The 17,145-nt window shown below is 41.8% G+C and overlaps 2 protein-coding genes across 3 annotated transcripts in view; one reads left to right on the forward strand and one right to left on the reverse strand.

Moving 5' to 3' along the window:
- Positions 1-2,334, reverse strand: part of LOC130376824 (transmembrane protein 241) — a 6,162-nt gene extending 3,828 nt beyond the window's left edge. The window contains exons 1-7 of one of the 2 annotated variants that reach the window (XM_056583719.1): positions 2,057-2,334; positions 1,343-1,389; positions 1,154-1,231; positions 755-836; positions 500-577; positions 263-288; positions 60-111 (exon numbers count right to left, since the gene is read on the reverse strand). In XM_056583719.1, coding sequence (XP_056439694.1) covers positions 60-111; positions 263-288; positions 500-577; positions 755-836; positions 1,154-1,231; positions 1,343-1,389; positions 2,057-2,128 — 435 coding nt within the window. In that variant the 5' untranslated portion in view covers positions 2,129-2,334. Of the gene's footprint in view, positions 1-59; positions 112-262; positions 292-499; positions 578-754; positions 837-1,153; positions 1,232-1,342; positions 1,390-2,056 lie in introns of both variants that reach the window. The other variant, XM_056583718.1, reaches the window with a different exon arrangement.
- On the forward strand, positions 2,284-17,139 carry nsmaf (neutral sphingomyelinase (N-SMase) activation associated factor). The gene is made up of 31 exons (XM_056583703.1): positions 2,284-2,422; positions 3,417-3,503; positions 3,701-3,779; positions 3,910-3,968; positions 4,289-4,325; positions 4,598-4,648; positions 5,043-5,114; positions 5,438-5,485; positions 5,740-5,792; positions 6,244-6,373; positions 6,588-6,659; positions 6,962-7,070; positions 7,374-7,550; positions 7,821-7,900; positions 8,214-8,304; positions 8,892-8,955; positions 9,623-9,674; positions 9,808-9,928; positions 10,348-10,479; positions 10,570-10,612; positions 11,224-11,390; positions 11,875-11,986; positions 12,318-12,376; positions 12,480-12,547; positions 12,921-12,988; positions 13,090-13,213; positions 13,628-13,711; positions 13,908-14,058; positions 14,618-14,720; positions 14,846-14,955; positions 15,130-17,139. The coding sequence occupies exons 1-31, from the start codon at positions 2,385-2,387 to the stop codon at positions 15,222-15,224; spliced, it is 2,736 nt and encodes a 911-aa protein (XP_056439678.1). The 5' UTR covers positions 2,284-2,384; the 3' UTR covers positions 15,225-17,139.
- Positions 17,140-17,145: the final 6 nt, after the last annotated feature.

A 17,145-nucleotide genomic window follows, 5' to 3' on the forward strand; every position in this document is an offset into this window, starting at 1 on the left:
TGATGAATGTTGTAAATACATCTTAAGTAGACAAGTAAGTAAATGAATGTAATGATTACCCCAGGATTGTGTATAGGGAGGTTGATGGCAGAAAAAAACATGATACACATACTACATGAACCAAAAGGGAAAAAGAACCAGGGGGAAATTTTTGTAATGGGTTTGCAGAGAAATAATAACAAAATATAAAGAGAGAACTATGATATCTAGCTCTTTACAGCAACACAATGACATTTAATCATTTTAGAATATGTATACAAACCTTGAAAGCTTGGACCAAGAAGTCTTCTGCTAATGATAAGGAAAAAAACACCATATATGTCAGAGGCCAAGCCCTCCACATTCAAGCTAGGCAAATTACATGACAGTCTATCGGCCTGTTTTAAGTCAATTCCAATTTTTTCTTATTTACATCTGTTGATTTATCATCCAAGTGAATAGCTTGGAATAGCGTAGCTGAATGAGTCCTGTCATGAGGGCAGCCCCTGCCTGCACCCACCTCTCTATGAACGACCCTCAGCAGAAGGTAGCTGACGACATGGGAGGCATTTTGGACGGTGAAGAAGTAAGGAACGGCCTGAGAAGAAGAGAAAAGGACGAAAGGGAAAATCAAAATGTTGCCCGGATATCACAGCCCCTTACGTCGAAGGCAAAGTCTCAAAAGTAGACCCACTACCACAAGTAGCCCACAATGTCTCGCGTCGTCTGCTGTGATGCATCGCTGAGCGTTGGGGAGTCAGAACGGACGACGTACCATGCGGGATAAAGCCCGGGAGCCAGCGTAGATGGAGCCAAGGAACATGAGGGACCCTGGGAGCCAGGAGACGACTGCAGACCTAAAGGATGGAAGCAGGGTGTGAGATACATACAGAACCCTCTCCAACCATTCACATGGATGGGTTTTAACCCGGAATATCAGCAGACCACACGTGTAAGGATGCCAAACCCAAATCCCAAACTGCGGTTATGACTAGCATCTCAGAAAGTCTATTGAATGATTTCTCAATCCTGCCCCAAATGCCCACTGGCCCAATGGGGTTGGATTGGCCGATTTGTAGAGAAGTCAACCGTGCCCTTAATTGTTATGTATTCTATTTGAACAGAAAGGTTACTTTACTAAACCCAGAGGGGGAATGATTAGGTTTCAACTCACCTGGAGATGCGGCTCAACTCCACCCACCCAAGCCTCCCAGACAGCAGAAGAAGCACAGCGCCCACTAAGGTCTGCCATCTGAGATACGACATATAAGGCAAAGATAAGTGGCAGCAGTGTAACATATACACAAATATAGAGATCGTTGCAATATATGGATTGTATTACTTCAAATCTCAAAAGACTTACCCTTGAAATAAGGTTGGAAACGTGAACTTTAAAACAGACAAGACAAACTGAAAAACAATGAAAAGCAAAGCATGATGACAGTATCACTGGTAGAGGATAAACCAGACTATAGACAATATTCCAGAAAATGACCACTGGGGCCACCCATTCTAGGACTGTTTACACTGCCATGGCATTGTAACTTGCTTTGGAAAGTGGCATGCATATTAAATATATAGGACTCAGTCATTAGGAACGTGTAAAACAGTGAAGCTATAGGCTATTCAAATATTATGTTTCTTAAATACATGCATGTCACAGCTTAAGTAAGGGTGTGTTATTGAATGATTAACAATGGAGATTTTAATGTCAATAGTATTTATTGAGTTTTATTTAGTTACTTAATGAAGTGATCCAAATACTTTGGATAGGCCTACTCCAATACAGCTTGCCTGTTTAGATAAGCCATGACTGGAGGTCCAGAATCACTTAACTTTATTCTAGTTCTAATATCTGCCATCGAATGGTAGTAGTCGATAGAGTCCATTATTGACATCAGATTATTTCTCTCATTCACAATCTGACTCTTATAACCTGCAATGCAGCTGTGGAAAACTACCAGCCACAGTACAGCTTTGTGAAGTGATATCACTAATGTGGAACTGCCACCTAAACTACAGAAGAAAGGAATCAAATAGGTTATGACTCTTCAAACTCAAAACTCACAAACTTTACCTTATTGGTGAAACATGATCCAACGAAGATGATGCTGAACACCAGTCCAGTCATATGCCCTTTCCACTGCATGCTGCCCTCCCGTCACATAACGGAGGACCCATAACTTACAATGCGACCCATGTTTTTACATATTGATCATTCATATGGGATCATTTGTTAAACAAAAAAAAAAACTTGATCTGAAGACGGTTAACTCAAGCTGCGACACGTCACGCGTCCAGAGCAGCGCTGGTCTTCGGTCACATGGTTCCGCAGCGTTTCCGTGTTTACAGCGGGCTGGTCTGAGAGTAGGGTTTACAGTTCCCAACGATGGTGCGCAGCAGACATGGCATTTCTGAAGACAAAAGAGCGATCTAAAGAAAGGTAGGCACATTGACAACTCTATCAATCAGCCCTTACTTCTACATTGGGAGTGTGTCTCGTGTTAAATGGGCAAGATGGGTTTTAACAGTGGCTACTAGGCCAGTCCTCGGAAGATCCTTGGTGAGATGTTGGAATCTCTGTATAAACAAATTAGGTACTTTTCTTGTAATGCCTGAATTCAATTAAGTATAGAATGTCTTGTGTTTACAGCAATGTTGCTCCTTCCTAATTGACTTGGTCAGTACAACGTCTCAAGGCAATATAAAACAAAGTGAAAGCAATAGTTTAGTATTTCAAGTGAAGCATCCATGCATGGATCTGATCCAGAAGAAGTTGGGGTGCCTGGGCCGGTGGCCTACTTATTATAATAACGTAATTAAATCCAACATTCTGTAGCTAAAACTGGATTGTTTCCTTAGATGAACCGTGAACAATGGGACTCATTTGAGTTGTAATGATAAGGTTGATAACCAATGCATTTACCATGTGGTCTACTGGTGTCAATATTGTGGGCTTATGTTACTAGGCCCACTGTTGATTTGTACATTAGAAACAGGAACTTGGTAAATTAATTGATATTTAAAGTGCTAAATTTAACAAATGTAATGGAAATAAACAATATTTGTGACAAATGATCAGCATTTGTCACTTGGTAAATTGACAAACCTTACAGAAATATGAACTCTACATTACCAATGCTGGCAACTTAAGTGATATCAGCCTTTTTTAAGTTGAGTTGATAGGCTAAAAGCATTTTCATTCAAGTGTGAATCCCTCCACTGCTCAATTAGAGTAACAGCCCAAAGGGATACCTGATGCCAGCCCACAACACAACTTAAGGACTATCTGGTTGCATCAGCTGGCTGCTCAGCCCACTGGAGCTCACAGGAATTACATGATTATCACCTCCCCACCCTCATGCCTGGTTAGGTTTGCTTTGCACACTACACAAGCCTATTGCTGTATCTTACTTTTGTTTTTATCCCTTTTAAAGGTTCTCCCTGTTGCTGCTGGACCTCGAGGAATACTATTTTGAGCAGCACACAGCTCTGCAACTTGGTGCAAGCTCGACAAAGGACAGGTGAGTAATTAGTGGCCAACAATGGTTTTATTAGGGTTTTCTAACTGCTAATAGCAGTGTTACAGTGTGTTCTTAGTTAGTCCCACATTATGCATGATGAACCGTTCAACTGGTTAGAATGTAATCAGCATTGCAGGGACAACATGACATCAGCCAATGTTTTAATATGCTGTGTGTCAATATTTTCTTTATTTCAGAAAGGTCAGAGGCTCATTCAAGGTTTGCTCTAAATCGCTCATATTTGATCCTGAAGACTTTGCTGAGCCGATATTAAAGGTGTGTGTTCATTTATCTGTGCACGTTGATGTCTTTCCTTAAGAGCATACAGTCTACACAACATATCAAAAACTGTTGTTATTGTCATCATTTAAATTGTGCTGGCCCCTTCCATCGTTATCCCCTACAGATTCCTCTCAGGGAATGTAAGAAGATTGAGGTGGTGGACCAAAATGAGAACCCCTTCGAGTGAGTCCTGCTCTGCCATTTGTTGTGCTGGATAAGTTGTATTGACAAAAGCTTATTTAGCCAAGCAGCCAAACTGGTCGGACAAACCAGCTGTGAATCAGCTGAGGCTGAAAGTCGTTGTATGTAAAGGTTACTGAAAAAGTATCTAGTAAGATCTTGAAAGAAAAAAGCTATTTCCTATAAATCAAATTTATATCCTATTCATCCTGTGGGAGATAAATTCACCCATTGATTCACAATGTTTATATTTATATTTTGATATTATGGTTGATTTTTGTTAATCTTATTTATTTTATTTTTTATCGTAATTTCTTCCACAGGACAAAGCCACCGACCATCTCTATTCTATGCAGACAGGTGTGTCTTTGACAACATGTTCTTTATTTAAATGATGCAATGTGTGTGTGTGTGTGTGTGTGTGTGTGTGTGTGTGTGTGTGTGTGTGTGTGTGTGTGTGTGTGTGTGTGTGTGTGTGTGTGTGTGTGTGTGTGTGTGTGTGTGTGTGTGTGTGTGTGTGTAATTGCAATTATTCACAATTTATGTCAGTATATGTAATTTCCTGAATAATGGGAAGCTCAATAAGGTCTCAAGTTCTCTGTCAACTTTAACATGACTAAATCTGATTTCAGGCCAATTATATGAAAGAAGACAATGTCATTGCGCCATACAGAATCGAAAGAGTGAGTCAAAGCTGTGCAAATGGCAATTGTCTTTCCGATTTTCCATGCTCAACATCTGTACAAACACAAATTGACATCCTAACGACCGTTAAGTGGTTTGGATGAAAACGCTTGACCTGCTGCAAGAAATAAATTCGGCAATCAAAGCAAGCATGAAATGGTGATTTGTCCATCCGCAAAGTTTGAGGGCTGACTTGTAATCCAGTTGAAAATACCGTGGTTGGTTCTATGAATTACTATCGCTGAAAGCGTTACCACAACATATTCGCCTCTCTATCTTTTTAAAGCGCTGAAACTTCATAATAAAGATTTGGACATTATGTATCCTAGAATAGAAGATCATGCATGTGATGTTAATGTACCTCTCAATATAAACTGCGTGCTTCCCTCACAGGGTGATAAAAGGTTCAACTTTGAACTGGAAGTTTGGAATAAAACAGAAGATGTTGTCCAAACATTGCTACAGGTACGTTTCTCATGATTATTGATTGACCTTCATTTTGCTGTCTGCTTCAGCTGAGGATTTTTGGCCCGTGGGCTGTAAAATGTATATTTTGTGCTTTTCCTCAAGCCAATGTAAACAGATAAAATGGATGGTGTGTTTGCTTGTTTGGCTAAAATTGCAACAACAATTTGTTTTTGTTGTATGAATAGGATGTTGAAAATGACATGCTGTTATCTTATTCTGCCTTCCATTTACCCATTTTGATGACACAAATGATTATCAAATGAACAACAGTGTATTATTTAGTCTATGTGTTTGCTCATGAAATACTGTGCCCTCTTCAGCTCCACAGGGCGTCCTGCCTAGTCAAACTGGGAGACCAGACAGCAATGGTGAGTCATGTTATTTTAATGGTGCTTGAGCTTTGTATATTTAAAGCAAAGCTACCAGTTCTTTGTCATTTCGATGGAATAAAGCACTAATTTCATATTTTTCAAGATATGTGATGAGGGCATGTTTAGAATTACAAGGGATTCAAAAATAATAATAGATAAATACAATTAAATCCCAATATTAATAAAGAAAATTACGTTATTTAACGCATACTAGAATTATAACCAGTCCTGATGTTCGTTTCTTTTTCCAGATTGAGGCTAATTTACAGTCAAGACTGGCGAGATCGTCATTTGACAAACACAGGTATTTACTCGTGAATTATTATTTATGATGACGTAGCTGGGACAGATGGATGTCCCATGGATAACACTGAGACACTGAACTGTATATCCAACACTCTTTGCAAATTCATAAAACACATTAACAGAAAAGCAAAACGCAGAAGCCACAACACAACTGATAATGCCACAACACCAAGACAAATGCCAGATTGTCGCTAGCCTAGCTTTGCCCCCACATGTGGAAGGGGAGCTTTATCACTGATTACTTTATAGGGCGATGGTCCTATTTGTAGATTCAACCTTCACAACGGCATTCTGCCAATACGTCTAAAAGTTTTAATGTGATATTTTATCGATATTTTTTTTTGTCATACTCCCGTATTTTGTCTTTTTATATCATACAGTGTCTTTGAGAACTCTAAAACATTAACTATAAGATTACTATTAAATTCATGTTGTTGTTTTTTTTCCAGCTTCCAGAGCGTGTCAGAGGGCCCGCACATGGAGTGCACTGCGGAGATGGTCCTGCCTCTGGTGTCCAACCCCGGGCACGTCTGCATCACGGACGAGGGCCTCTACTTCCAGCCCCTCAACGGATACCCCGTGAGTCCCCCCCGCATTGGACACACCGTGCCTCGACTTACTCACGCCGCTCACTTTGTGATAATCCAGTTACACACAGAGTCAATGTGTGGCTATAGGTTAAAGAGACACGCAAGCGGTTACACAACAGTAGACTCCATCAGCACTATACTAGATTTGCTTCCTTTATGAAACTTGGTGCTTTTGTGTTGTTGTTTTTGTCATTGGTTTTTAGGAACAGGTGATTCAGATCAAACTCCACGAAGTCCTGAGGATCTACAAAAGGAGGCATGGGCTCAGGCCACTGGTGAGTTCAAAATGTTGAAAGGTTCAGTAGAGTAGCTGCTAGTTAACTAATCACATACACCGATATCCTGCTCGTATAGTAGCAAGGATGTTAGGAGTGGTTAAAACCCCTATTTCTTATTGTCGTTAACTTCTGCTTTTGAATGTTTTAACACACTTATTTATATTTTTACATGACCATTGTGTGTGTGTGTGTGTGTGTGTGTGTGTGTGTGTGTGTGTGTGTGTGTGTGTGTGTGTGTGTGTGTGTGTGTGTGTGTGTGTGTGTGTGTGTGTGTGTGTGTGTGTGTGTGTGTGGTCCAGGGGCTGGAGGTGTTCTGTACAGAGAACGACTCCTGCTCTGACATCTACCTGAAGTTCTACAACACAGCAGACCGAGACGAAGTCTACTACTACATCGCCACATTCTTGGGTCGGTATTCCACGCAAGAGACCTTCATTTAACGAGCGATTATATTCATATTTTGTAATTGCGCATAAAATGACCTAGAAGTTGAGAACAATTAAAACATACTATGGAAACTTCAAGCGATGCGTGAGCAGTTAATATTTAAAAAATAATAATAAACAGTTTGTTAACATGCTCTGTTAATGGACAGAGGGGAAGGTTGGCTAGTCACACTCACACATACAATGAAATCAAAGCAAGCAATAATATCTTATTTTGTATTCACCTTACCAAACAGAAGACTTTATTTTACATTCCCCGCTCCAGAGAACCACTTGATGGAGCACACGGCGGAGAGCTACATGCTGCAGTGGCAGCGCGGGCACCTCAGCAATTACCAGTACCTGCTCCACCTCAACAACCTGGCCGACCGCAGCTGCAACGACCTGTCCCAGTACCCCATCCTGCCCTGGGTGCTGGCCGACTACACCAGCCCCCATCTAGGTAGCTACGAGGCTACGCTACGTTAGCTTGCTCGGGGACGGGGACAGGGACAGGGACGGGGTTGGAGATATTAGAGAAAAACAAAGCCCATCTTTGCAAGATTCGGACACAAAAAATGTGTGTTGATTATTTTATTATATTTATTAATTGTGTGTGTGAGTGGGAGGGGAAAGAAGGCATAATTATATATTAATTTATGAAGGATTATTCATTTCAATTGATATGTATGTGCCTCAGCTATGAACCATCTGCTTTGTTTTGCTTTCATAGATTTGACGAACTCGGCTACGTTCAGAGACCTGACCAAACCCATCGGTGCTCTAAACAAAGAGAGACTGGAGCGCTTACTGGTAAGAATCTCTTATCAATGTTTTCGTTTCATACTATTTTTTTAGTCTCATTAATTCAGTTTGTACATCGTTTTTGGTTTAAGGTATATTGTACCATACACTACCAGTACCCCCATAAACCCCTCAGCTTGATACAAACATACAATTAAAAACAAATTGTGCCACACAATTTCATTTAAATCATTCATGTCCTTAATAAAATGCTAATCGCGGCTAGCTCGTCCAACCAGCCAATGCCGCTCCCTTTAACACGATTAGCCCGCTATGCCCTGAACCACTGCGTCTCAGTCCCTCTCTGTGTTTCGGCCTGCAGGCCCGCTACAGAGGCATGCCGGAGCCGTCCTTCATGTACGGCAGTCACTACTCGTCCCCAGGCTACGTCCTCTTCTACCTGGTCAGAGTCGGTACGTGGGTCCCCCTCACCTCCACGTCCTCACACCCCGCGGTCCAAGCACATAACATCCACACATATTCGTAGTATCGCAAAAAACAATGAGAAGCAAGACACACTGGAAGTGACTTTGGATTACTGTTACTTACAAAATGGGAAAATAGTAAATTTTATTATGTGTCGTGGATTACTGCTTCTACACTAATTGTACGGAGATGTTTCTATGTGAAGCACTTTGGGTCTGCCTCGTGTATGGAAAGTGCTATATACATAAAGTTGCCTAGCCTTGCCTTGCCTTTATAATACAGCATAATATCGTGTTTTCTCGCCATCTTTGTTGCCATTTAATACTGTAAATTGAGATGACGATTTCGGGAGTAGTGCAGTAATTCTAGCATATACAACAGCGTTCCACTAAGAAGAACATTCATCAAGCTTTATAACATGTTTAATTCTACTCACAGAGTCTCTTTGTGTGTTTGCTTAACCCAATACACTGCTCTAAAGAGGACCTCCCCTTTGTTTGAATCCTTGTTTGAACTAGGATATCCTTTATCCTTGTTGTGTCATTTTGAATAATCTCTCTTTGCTGCTGGACAGCTCCTGAGCACATGCTGTCTCTGCAGAACGGACGCTACGACCACGCGGACAGGATGTTTAACAGGTAGGAGTCATATCGCCTCCACCAATCACACTCCTGCTCAGGAATTTTCTCATGGGTCCGGAGGTAACCGACCAATAACCAGCCTTCTCCTATACCAACACATTTTTTAAACAAAATATCAGGGGGTTACAACTGGTGTTCAAAATAGATGGTTTAGGTCATTGGTCCTCAAAGTGCGGCCCGCGGGCCAATGGCGGCCCGCAGAATCATTCCTGAATGAAATACAGATGAAAGTTTAAATAAAAAATGTAAAAAAATTATATCAATATTAACTTAAACAAAAATAAAAAATATATAACGAGAAAAGTTGACTCTCTAGCTTTCAATTGAATCCTGTTACATTTGTTCGTTTTAATCCGACTGTTCATTACTTTGAAAGGATGAACCTCAGTTTCGTGATTTAGACCTCACTTGACCTCAAATTTTGGGTACCTAGATTGGCCCTCAGCTGTCCAAACTTTGAGAACTCCTGATTTAGGTTGTGTATGTATTTGTGTGTTTTCATGTACTTCCTGTTTTTCATAAAATCTGCATGAGTCACCTAAAGTTATGTGCACACAGGAAATGACAGCAAATAATATGAAAGTAGGTCTTGAGTGTCATTTGAACAACATTGTTTGTGAGTGGTTAGACATTCAGCGCTTTAATCGATGTGTATTCTCAACAGTATCCACGAAACGTGGAAGAATTGCCTTGAGGGTGCAACTGACTTCAAAGAGGTGAAAACCAAACCGTCATTGCTTGTCATCAAGGGTTACCGTGTCTGAATTCATGATTTTCCTCATTATAGAATATTGTTAGAACATAAGAAAAGGCTGTGAATGAGCTGCGTGTCTCTCGTCTGTATCCCAGTTGATTCCGGAGTTCTATGGTGATGATCCTAGCTTCTTGGAGAACAAGTTTAGCATCGATCTGGGAAGGAGGCAGAACGGAAGCTCAATCAACGAAGTCAACCTGCCGCCCTGGTCCTCAGGTTTCTGCTGTTCCCCTTCTTCTCAGTACTAGATAGTATACATATACTTGTATTGTCTCTTCATGAACAGATTAGCAACAGAAGTTGCTAAGAGGTGTACTTGTCAAATCTTTTGAACATAATTTGTTTAAAAGGACATGTTATCGATGTTGTACAAAAACATGCAAGATTGATTGCATTATTTTAAGATATTGGATTCATTACGTATTAAAATATGTGTAATGAAAAGCAACATACAGGTGCCATCTAGCAAAACTAAGACTAAAACGCTATGAGTCTTATTATGAGACTATACAGTGGAACGAGTCCAATTATTACATGAAATCCAATTAATTTGTGCACGGAAAAATATGTTCAGTTACTTTGGTTTGCATTGAGTCCCATGCATTGTATTAATAATAGTGTCTTGCTATGTTCAGACGCCAACGATTTCCTCCAGAAACACAAGATTGCGCTGGAGAGCCAGTACGTGTCGGAGAACCTCCACGAATGGATTGACCTGGTGTTTGGCTACAAGCAGCGTGGGTGTGAGGCTGTGGCATCCCATAATGGTAACGAAGAAGCCTGGCCTCTTTCAAGCCAAATACAAACCTGAATGCACAACTTAAAATGTCTAATCTGTTTTTATGTCTTCCTCTCAGTGTTTCACCCGCTGACCTATGAAGGTGGCATCGATTGTGACAGGTATCAAAACCTAAATGCCATCCTAGCATAAGTAACACAACATATGTATATAAAGCCAACCGTAAGGACGGCACCCTCTCTGTATCGTAGACATTTATACATGGACGCCGCATAGGCCTTTGGATCGTACTGCAACGTCCCCGCCATATTGGAGAGGTCAAGACTGGACCTGTAGACAAATACAAGTAATCCGGGGAGACACTGTAATTTGATTTAATATGAATATAAAAATGACCAATTGAAATACTGTAGGTGCGTTGAGAAATGTTAGTTTTACCCAGAACAAACTGCAGCTCCCCGTTAGCGTGCATTTGTTTCCAGTCCAGTTCTGGCCTCTCCAAAATGGCGGTGATGTTAACGTGTCGCAGCAGTCAATTCAGCCTCAATGTAAATATGTCCATGCTGGTCATTGATGCAGTTTGGGATTGGCAAGAATGGTGATATCACCTGGTACCAATTCTGTTATTCTTCTGTCCTTGTGATTTGGGATTTTGCTGTTTGGTTGTTAATTTGTTAAATTAAGGTGTGTGTGGGTGTGTGGGTGTGTGTGTGCGTGTGTGGGTGTGTGTGTGTGTTTGTGTGTGCGTGCTTGTGTGTTCCTCCCCGCTCAGCATCGACGACCCTGACCAGAGGATCGCCATGCTGACGCAGATCCTGGAGTTCGGCCAGACCCCCACCCAGCTGTTCACCGTGCCCCACCCCCAGAGGATCACCCCCCGCTTCCACAGCATGACCCAGAGCTCCAGCACCTACTCCACGCTCAGCGACATGTCGTCAGGTACACGCCGACGCATGCACACGCAAATCCTAGTTCCGCCATTGAACATAAAAGTATTCTCTTAGATCAGCAAATCTAGAAGGATGAGGAGTACGAGGAGTCATGTCCTTCAAGTTCACAGTCAACTTAAACTTGAAATAGTTTTCCCCTTTTGTTTCCGTTTCACCATGAATATTTAAACAAATCATGGACATTACATATTTCACAGATTACATAAAGTAGACTTTGGGGGAAAACTGTTGCCCCCTCTCTAGTATAGATTCTAAACTATTACAAAATCACTGCTCTTTTGATGAGCAATCATGTAGTAGCCCAATGAATTGTATTGTACTTGCTTTAACATCCGCTGTCTGAGGCCGGGGTTGCTCAATACAATTAAAATAATCCACAACACCCTACCCTATCAATCTGACACCCAAATACAAAAAAAAATTGCATTTTATTGCTTCCACTCCTTTATTCTTCCGCTACGTTGGTGTTCCAGCCTGCTCCAGTGAGGATACCTCGTTTGAGGACCTGACGGAGGAGAGCAGGAAGCTGGCCTGGGGGAACATGGAGCAACTCGAGGTGCTCTCCACCCATAAGATACACAAAGAGTGAGTCCACACTCCAGGATGTTGTGCGTTAGAAGAACACCGCTTGCATACCTCAAATGTTTAGGGGAACAATAGTTTGAACTTGGATATTTGACCTCTGCTTTATTTTTTCTTTGGAATTGTGTTATATTTTATATTTTAAATTTTATGTCCACTGAAAAATGATGTACAATTTGACCCGGGACACCTCAGTTATGCTCATCTAATGAATATCCTTTGTTCCGAAGTAATTTAGAATAAAGGAAAACATTTTCACTGTGTGTGTGTGTGTGTGTGTGTGTGTGTGTGTGTGTGTGTGTGTGTGTGTGTGTGTGTGTGTGTTTGAACATAGGGCGGTGACGGGAATCGCTGTGACTCGAGACGGAGCATCCATTTTCGCCACATCACAAGGTTTTTCCGACACCTAAATTAAATGACACTGTAGGCATTTAAAAGTCTCGAGTCTATTCAATGTGATCGTGACCCTTTTTATTGTGTCTTTGTTCTTCCCTAGATTCGACGATAAAAATGTTCTCTAAAGAGCTGAAAGAATTCCAGAGAAGCATGTCTTTCTCCAACATGGTATGCAGAATTATATATAACTGCATTCATTTCGACTAAATTAATGGTTCAACACAAAGCCACTTTTTGGTCACGCACGCAATCACACAAACACAGTGCATGTGTCAACGCGTGTGGATGGTCTATCTATATAGGTGTCCTCTTTATAAGTGATGACTATCTGCTTCTCCATCAACTATTTTTCTATTTGTTCTGAAACCTATATTTTATAACGTCAACTGCACTGTAACAAATCTACAACCTGACCTTGAAATGAGCTTAGGCTAGAAACCTTTTTCTGTTTCATGATCTTTACTGTTACAATGTTCTTCGTATTGTCCCTGACAATAAACAAATGCATTAATATGATAAATGATGAAATGATATCCCACAGGCGTTGTCCTCATGCCTGATGCTCCCAGATGACAACACCGTGGCTTGTTCATCCTGGGACAACAACGTGTACGTTTCGTATTTGATTTAATGCGTGTTGGCTTATTTGCCTGTTTTTCATAGTCATTTTATGTTGATATAACTTCAGTTTATTGACCCCCCTCCCCCAGGTACTTTTACTCCATACCTTACGGCAGGCGGCAAGACACACTGATGGGTCACGATGACGCCGTCAGTCAAATGTGTTGGTACGGTGACCAACTGTACACCGCGTCCTGGGATTCCACCGTCAAGGTAGGGGCGCACGATGATGACGTCACGAGTTGTCATGCAAATCTATTCGCACTAAAAGATGGCTCGCACTCAGTCTGGTGCTGTCGTAAACGCCGCAGCATTGGAAGTATTGTACTGATGTATTATTATTTATTTATATTTCGGGCATTAACTTAGCGAGTCAGAGGTGTAGCCATTCATGCACCCATTCACACACCGAAGGCGGATTCAAGCACACACAGTTGAATCCGGGAGCAGTTAGGGTCAGGTGCCTTGATCAGGGACACCTCAACACTCTGCTAGGAGAGGTCGGGGATCAAACTAGCAACCTTCCATCCAGATCTCGAAAATAATGTGGAGTTCAAAAGCAGTATATTTTCATCGATTTGGCCGCTATGTTTTAAACACGTGTTTTGATTTGTTTCTGTGTCAAAGGTTTGGCTGCGGGATCCAGACAACCAATCCCGGAGCAAGAGATGCTCCTTAGAGCTGCTCTACGAGTTTGAACACGAGTCCGGGGTGAGTGCCACTGACGCTTGGTTTAACCACCCTCATAAAACATAGCTGCTGGCCGTCCTGTGATATCTGTCAAGCGTGCTAAGTCAGCTCACACAAGGCTGAGTTCAATGAAGGAGCTGTCAGGCTGAGGCAAACGCCACTTTGTCATCGTGCCATGGTTGATGTTCCGGCGTGCCCCGCTCCGTTCTGTCCTCAGGTGAACGCCGTCGCTCTGAACGCCGCGGGCACCCTGCTGGTGACGGGGTGTAAGGGCGGCACGGTGTGCATCTGGGACGCCGGTAGCTATGGGTTACTGCAGCAGGTCCAGTGTCACTCGGGCACCATCCACCACATCTCCTTCAGTTCAGGTGTGTGTGTGTGTGTGTGTGTGTGTGTGTGTGTGTGTGTGTGTGTGTGTGTGTGTGTGTGTGTGTGTGTGTGTGTGTGTGTGTGTGTGTGTGTGTGTGTGTGTGTGTGTGTGTGTGTGTGTGTGTGTGTGTGTGTGTGTGCCTTTAGAGCTGGTGTGTGTGTCTTGTGGTTGTGGTTTTGTCGGGTTTACTGTATGTAGGTCTGTTCTAAATGTTCCACATTTTTGACCTGCTGTGACTTAGTGATTTAGTCGTTTCAAGTGCAATTGTTGTGCGAGAAGAAGTCACAGAAAATGATATCATATTATAATAACATTATGTTATATATATATATATATATATATATATATATATATATATATATATATATATATATATATATATATATATATATATATATATATATATATATACACAGTTATATCATCTTGACTACATAAAAAAAACCTTGTCTCAATCAACATCTTTTAACGTGCTTAACAGTCCCTGAAAAATATGTATCAATGCAGAGAAACTAAATCTTTGCGCCTTGAACCCGCGTGCTCCGCCTCCTCCTCAGACAGCAGACACGTCCTGAGTACCGGGGTCGACTGCTGCCTCAAGGTCATAGACGTCCAGACGGGCACCGTGATGTCATCAGTACGAGCCGAGGAGGAGATGAGGTACCGTCGCGCTCCCCAGAGGCCCCGCACACCACCGCACACTTCTTTATCGGTTTAACTGAGAGTTCAGGGTTCTTTAGTTGGTCCGGTGTGTGTTTCTGACTCCATTTAAACCTCCGACCCAGGTGCTTCTGTTGGGACGGGAACACCGTGCTGTCTGGCAGTCAGTCTGGTGACCTGCTGCTCTGGGATCTGCTGAGCAACACACTCACCAAGCGCATCCCTGCACACTCAGGTGACCGCACACACACTCCCAGGCCCTGTCTGTCTGTCCGTCTGTCCGTCCGTCCGTCCGTCCGTCCGTCCGTCAGTCAGAGAGTTGAACAGCTGATGCTTAAGATCCATGTATATATACTCTATTTATCTATTTCATATGTAACTTGTGTTTTTGTTCTTTTTGTGGGAACAGGAGCAGTGACGGCGATGTGGATGAACGAGCAGTGCAGCTCAGTGATCACCGGTGGCGAAGACAGACAGATCATCTTCTGGAAGATCGCCACATAACCTGCCCCCTCTGCTGTGGTCCACCAATCAGCTGCCGGGACAGAGCGTCGTGTCGTCTTCCAGACCAATGGTATTGGACGAGGTGGAGTCGACCCTGTAACGCTTTTAACGCTGCTGACCGTAATGGCCGCAGCACTCTGCTTGCTCATTTGCTGCCAGAATGGAGCTTAGGACTTGCTGTGGCTCTCTGGTGCTCCTCAAGGGCGCTATGTAGGAAACCAAAAAGAATGTATCCTTCAGTTTGTTTGCAGTCACCTGATCCTGACTTTTTAGCCTACAGACTTGTTTCAGGGCTTTTATAATAGCTGGTGTTTGTTTGTTTGTTATTTTCCATCTCAGGCTTTTGGTTGTTGTTTTTTAAATAGATGTAGTTTAACTGTGTTGATGTGGTGTTTTTGCTCTTAATTTAAGAGTTTTTCTATTTTATTTCCTGTTTCCGGTTTATCAAGTATTTTCACAAACCACGACCACAACAGCATAGTTGTGTGCATCATTTCATGGAAGTTGATTAGCTTGTACAAAAAATAGAAAAGTAAGCCTATTCAAATACATTATAAAAAACTGAATAAGAAAAATACCTACCGGTATAACTTTTATTCCTACTCTAGCTACACACATACACAAGGTGTAATAAATATGAAAACTTTAACAAGCCACTATACTGTCAATATCTAGTCGTAAACGTACTATTGACTATAATGCCTACACACACTGCGTTGGTGTGTGAGTATTAGTATTATTTTTGACCCGACATAAAAAGGTAAAAATGATGAGACATTATGTGGTAACCCAGTCCTCGTTGTCGCCGGGTTCCACGTACAAATCACAAGTTTCAGCGAGGGTTAAAGCCTCATTCTGCATTTATTGCATTTATCTGAGACACATACATTTGTCCTTTGTCCAAGCCTCTGGTCGACGGATAGTGGAAGGCGGCGGTATACGCCGTCCACGCCCACTCCTCTGACCCGCCCGGGCCGAGGTTTACGGGGCGGGATGCCACAATTTGTAAAAGTGTTGACGTGGAAAATGTGGTGCATGGATTTGGCGGATTGGACAGGAGGCGACTGCTCAGTTGCCATTATCCCTACAGGAAACATATATCAAATTTTTCCTAAACGGACGGGCCTTATGTTAGCAAGACCCACAGTAACAAACCGTGTTTGCGAGTGTAAATACACATGTTTGTCGACGCTGAGATGTACTCTCAAAGGTATTTTCTTGTTACCAGAAGCCTGAGCAAAGGATCGTGATATCAAGTTGCACATGGGGAAAAGTAGGAGTCCGTCTTTGCAAACTCAGAAACATGCAGTTTAAACCATGTAAGTGCATTATAGATATTTGTAGCGATATAATTGTTTTAAGTATTTCAAATGCAAATATAATTATTTTGAATAAAAGCTTCTATGTATCGCGGAGATGTCTGCATCCAGTATTGATGATCTTCCTAACAGACCATACAGATTTTCTGATATTTATACATCTTGTCTTAAGAAGTGGTATATCAATACATTTTCTAGATAATGTATTGATGCATCATTTTAGGCTGGTGGTTCATAATGCAATGTTTTTGCCTTTTTCTGAAGAGACAAATGGTGATAGATTTAAACAAAGACACACAGAAATCGAGACAGAGCTATATTATAAAGGTAATTTATAACACATACATGCCTTAATCAAACAGACTATTAACAAAATTCATCCATATGAAATAATTAACCGATAGCACATCAATATATTTGTATACGAAAATAAATAAATAAAAGTCTGACATTATTTGGCTCTCAGCACATGAGATAATGTATCTGAAGGGCTGACTCAAAGTGGATCGATCAGCATCTCTGGTCCTTCTAATCAAAGCTTTGTGAACATAATTAATACAGGGACCCCAACCCAGGCCCTATGTCCCCTACACGGAAAATCG

This window comes from Gadus chalcogrammus, chromosome 23 (assembly GCF_026213295.1).
Source record: "Gadus chalcogrammus isolate NIFS_2021 chromosome 23, NIFS_Gcha_1.0, whole genome shotgun sequence".
Lineage (NCBI taxonomy): Eukaryota > Metazoa > Chordata > Actinopteri > Gadiformes > Gadidae > Gadus > Gadus chalcogrammus.

Bases quoted from the DNA above. Each gene is read 5' to 3' on its own strand.
- nsmaf (XM_056583703.1), top strand. From the start codon at position 2,385: ATGGCATTTCTGAAGACAAAAGAGCGATCTAAAGAAAG. The intron at 3,504-3,700 runs GTGAGTAATTAG...TCTTTATTTCAG, and splicing joins GCAAGCTCGACAAAGGACAG to AAAGGTCAGAGGCTCATTCA. The intron at 7,901-8,213 runs GTAAGAATCTCT...TTCGGCCTGCAG, and splicing joins AGAGACTGGAGCGCTTACTG to GCCCGCTACAGAGGCATGCC.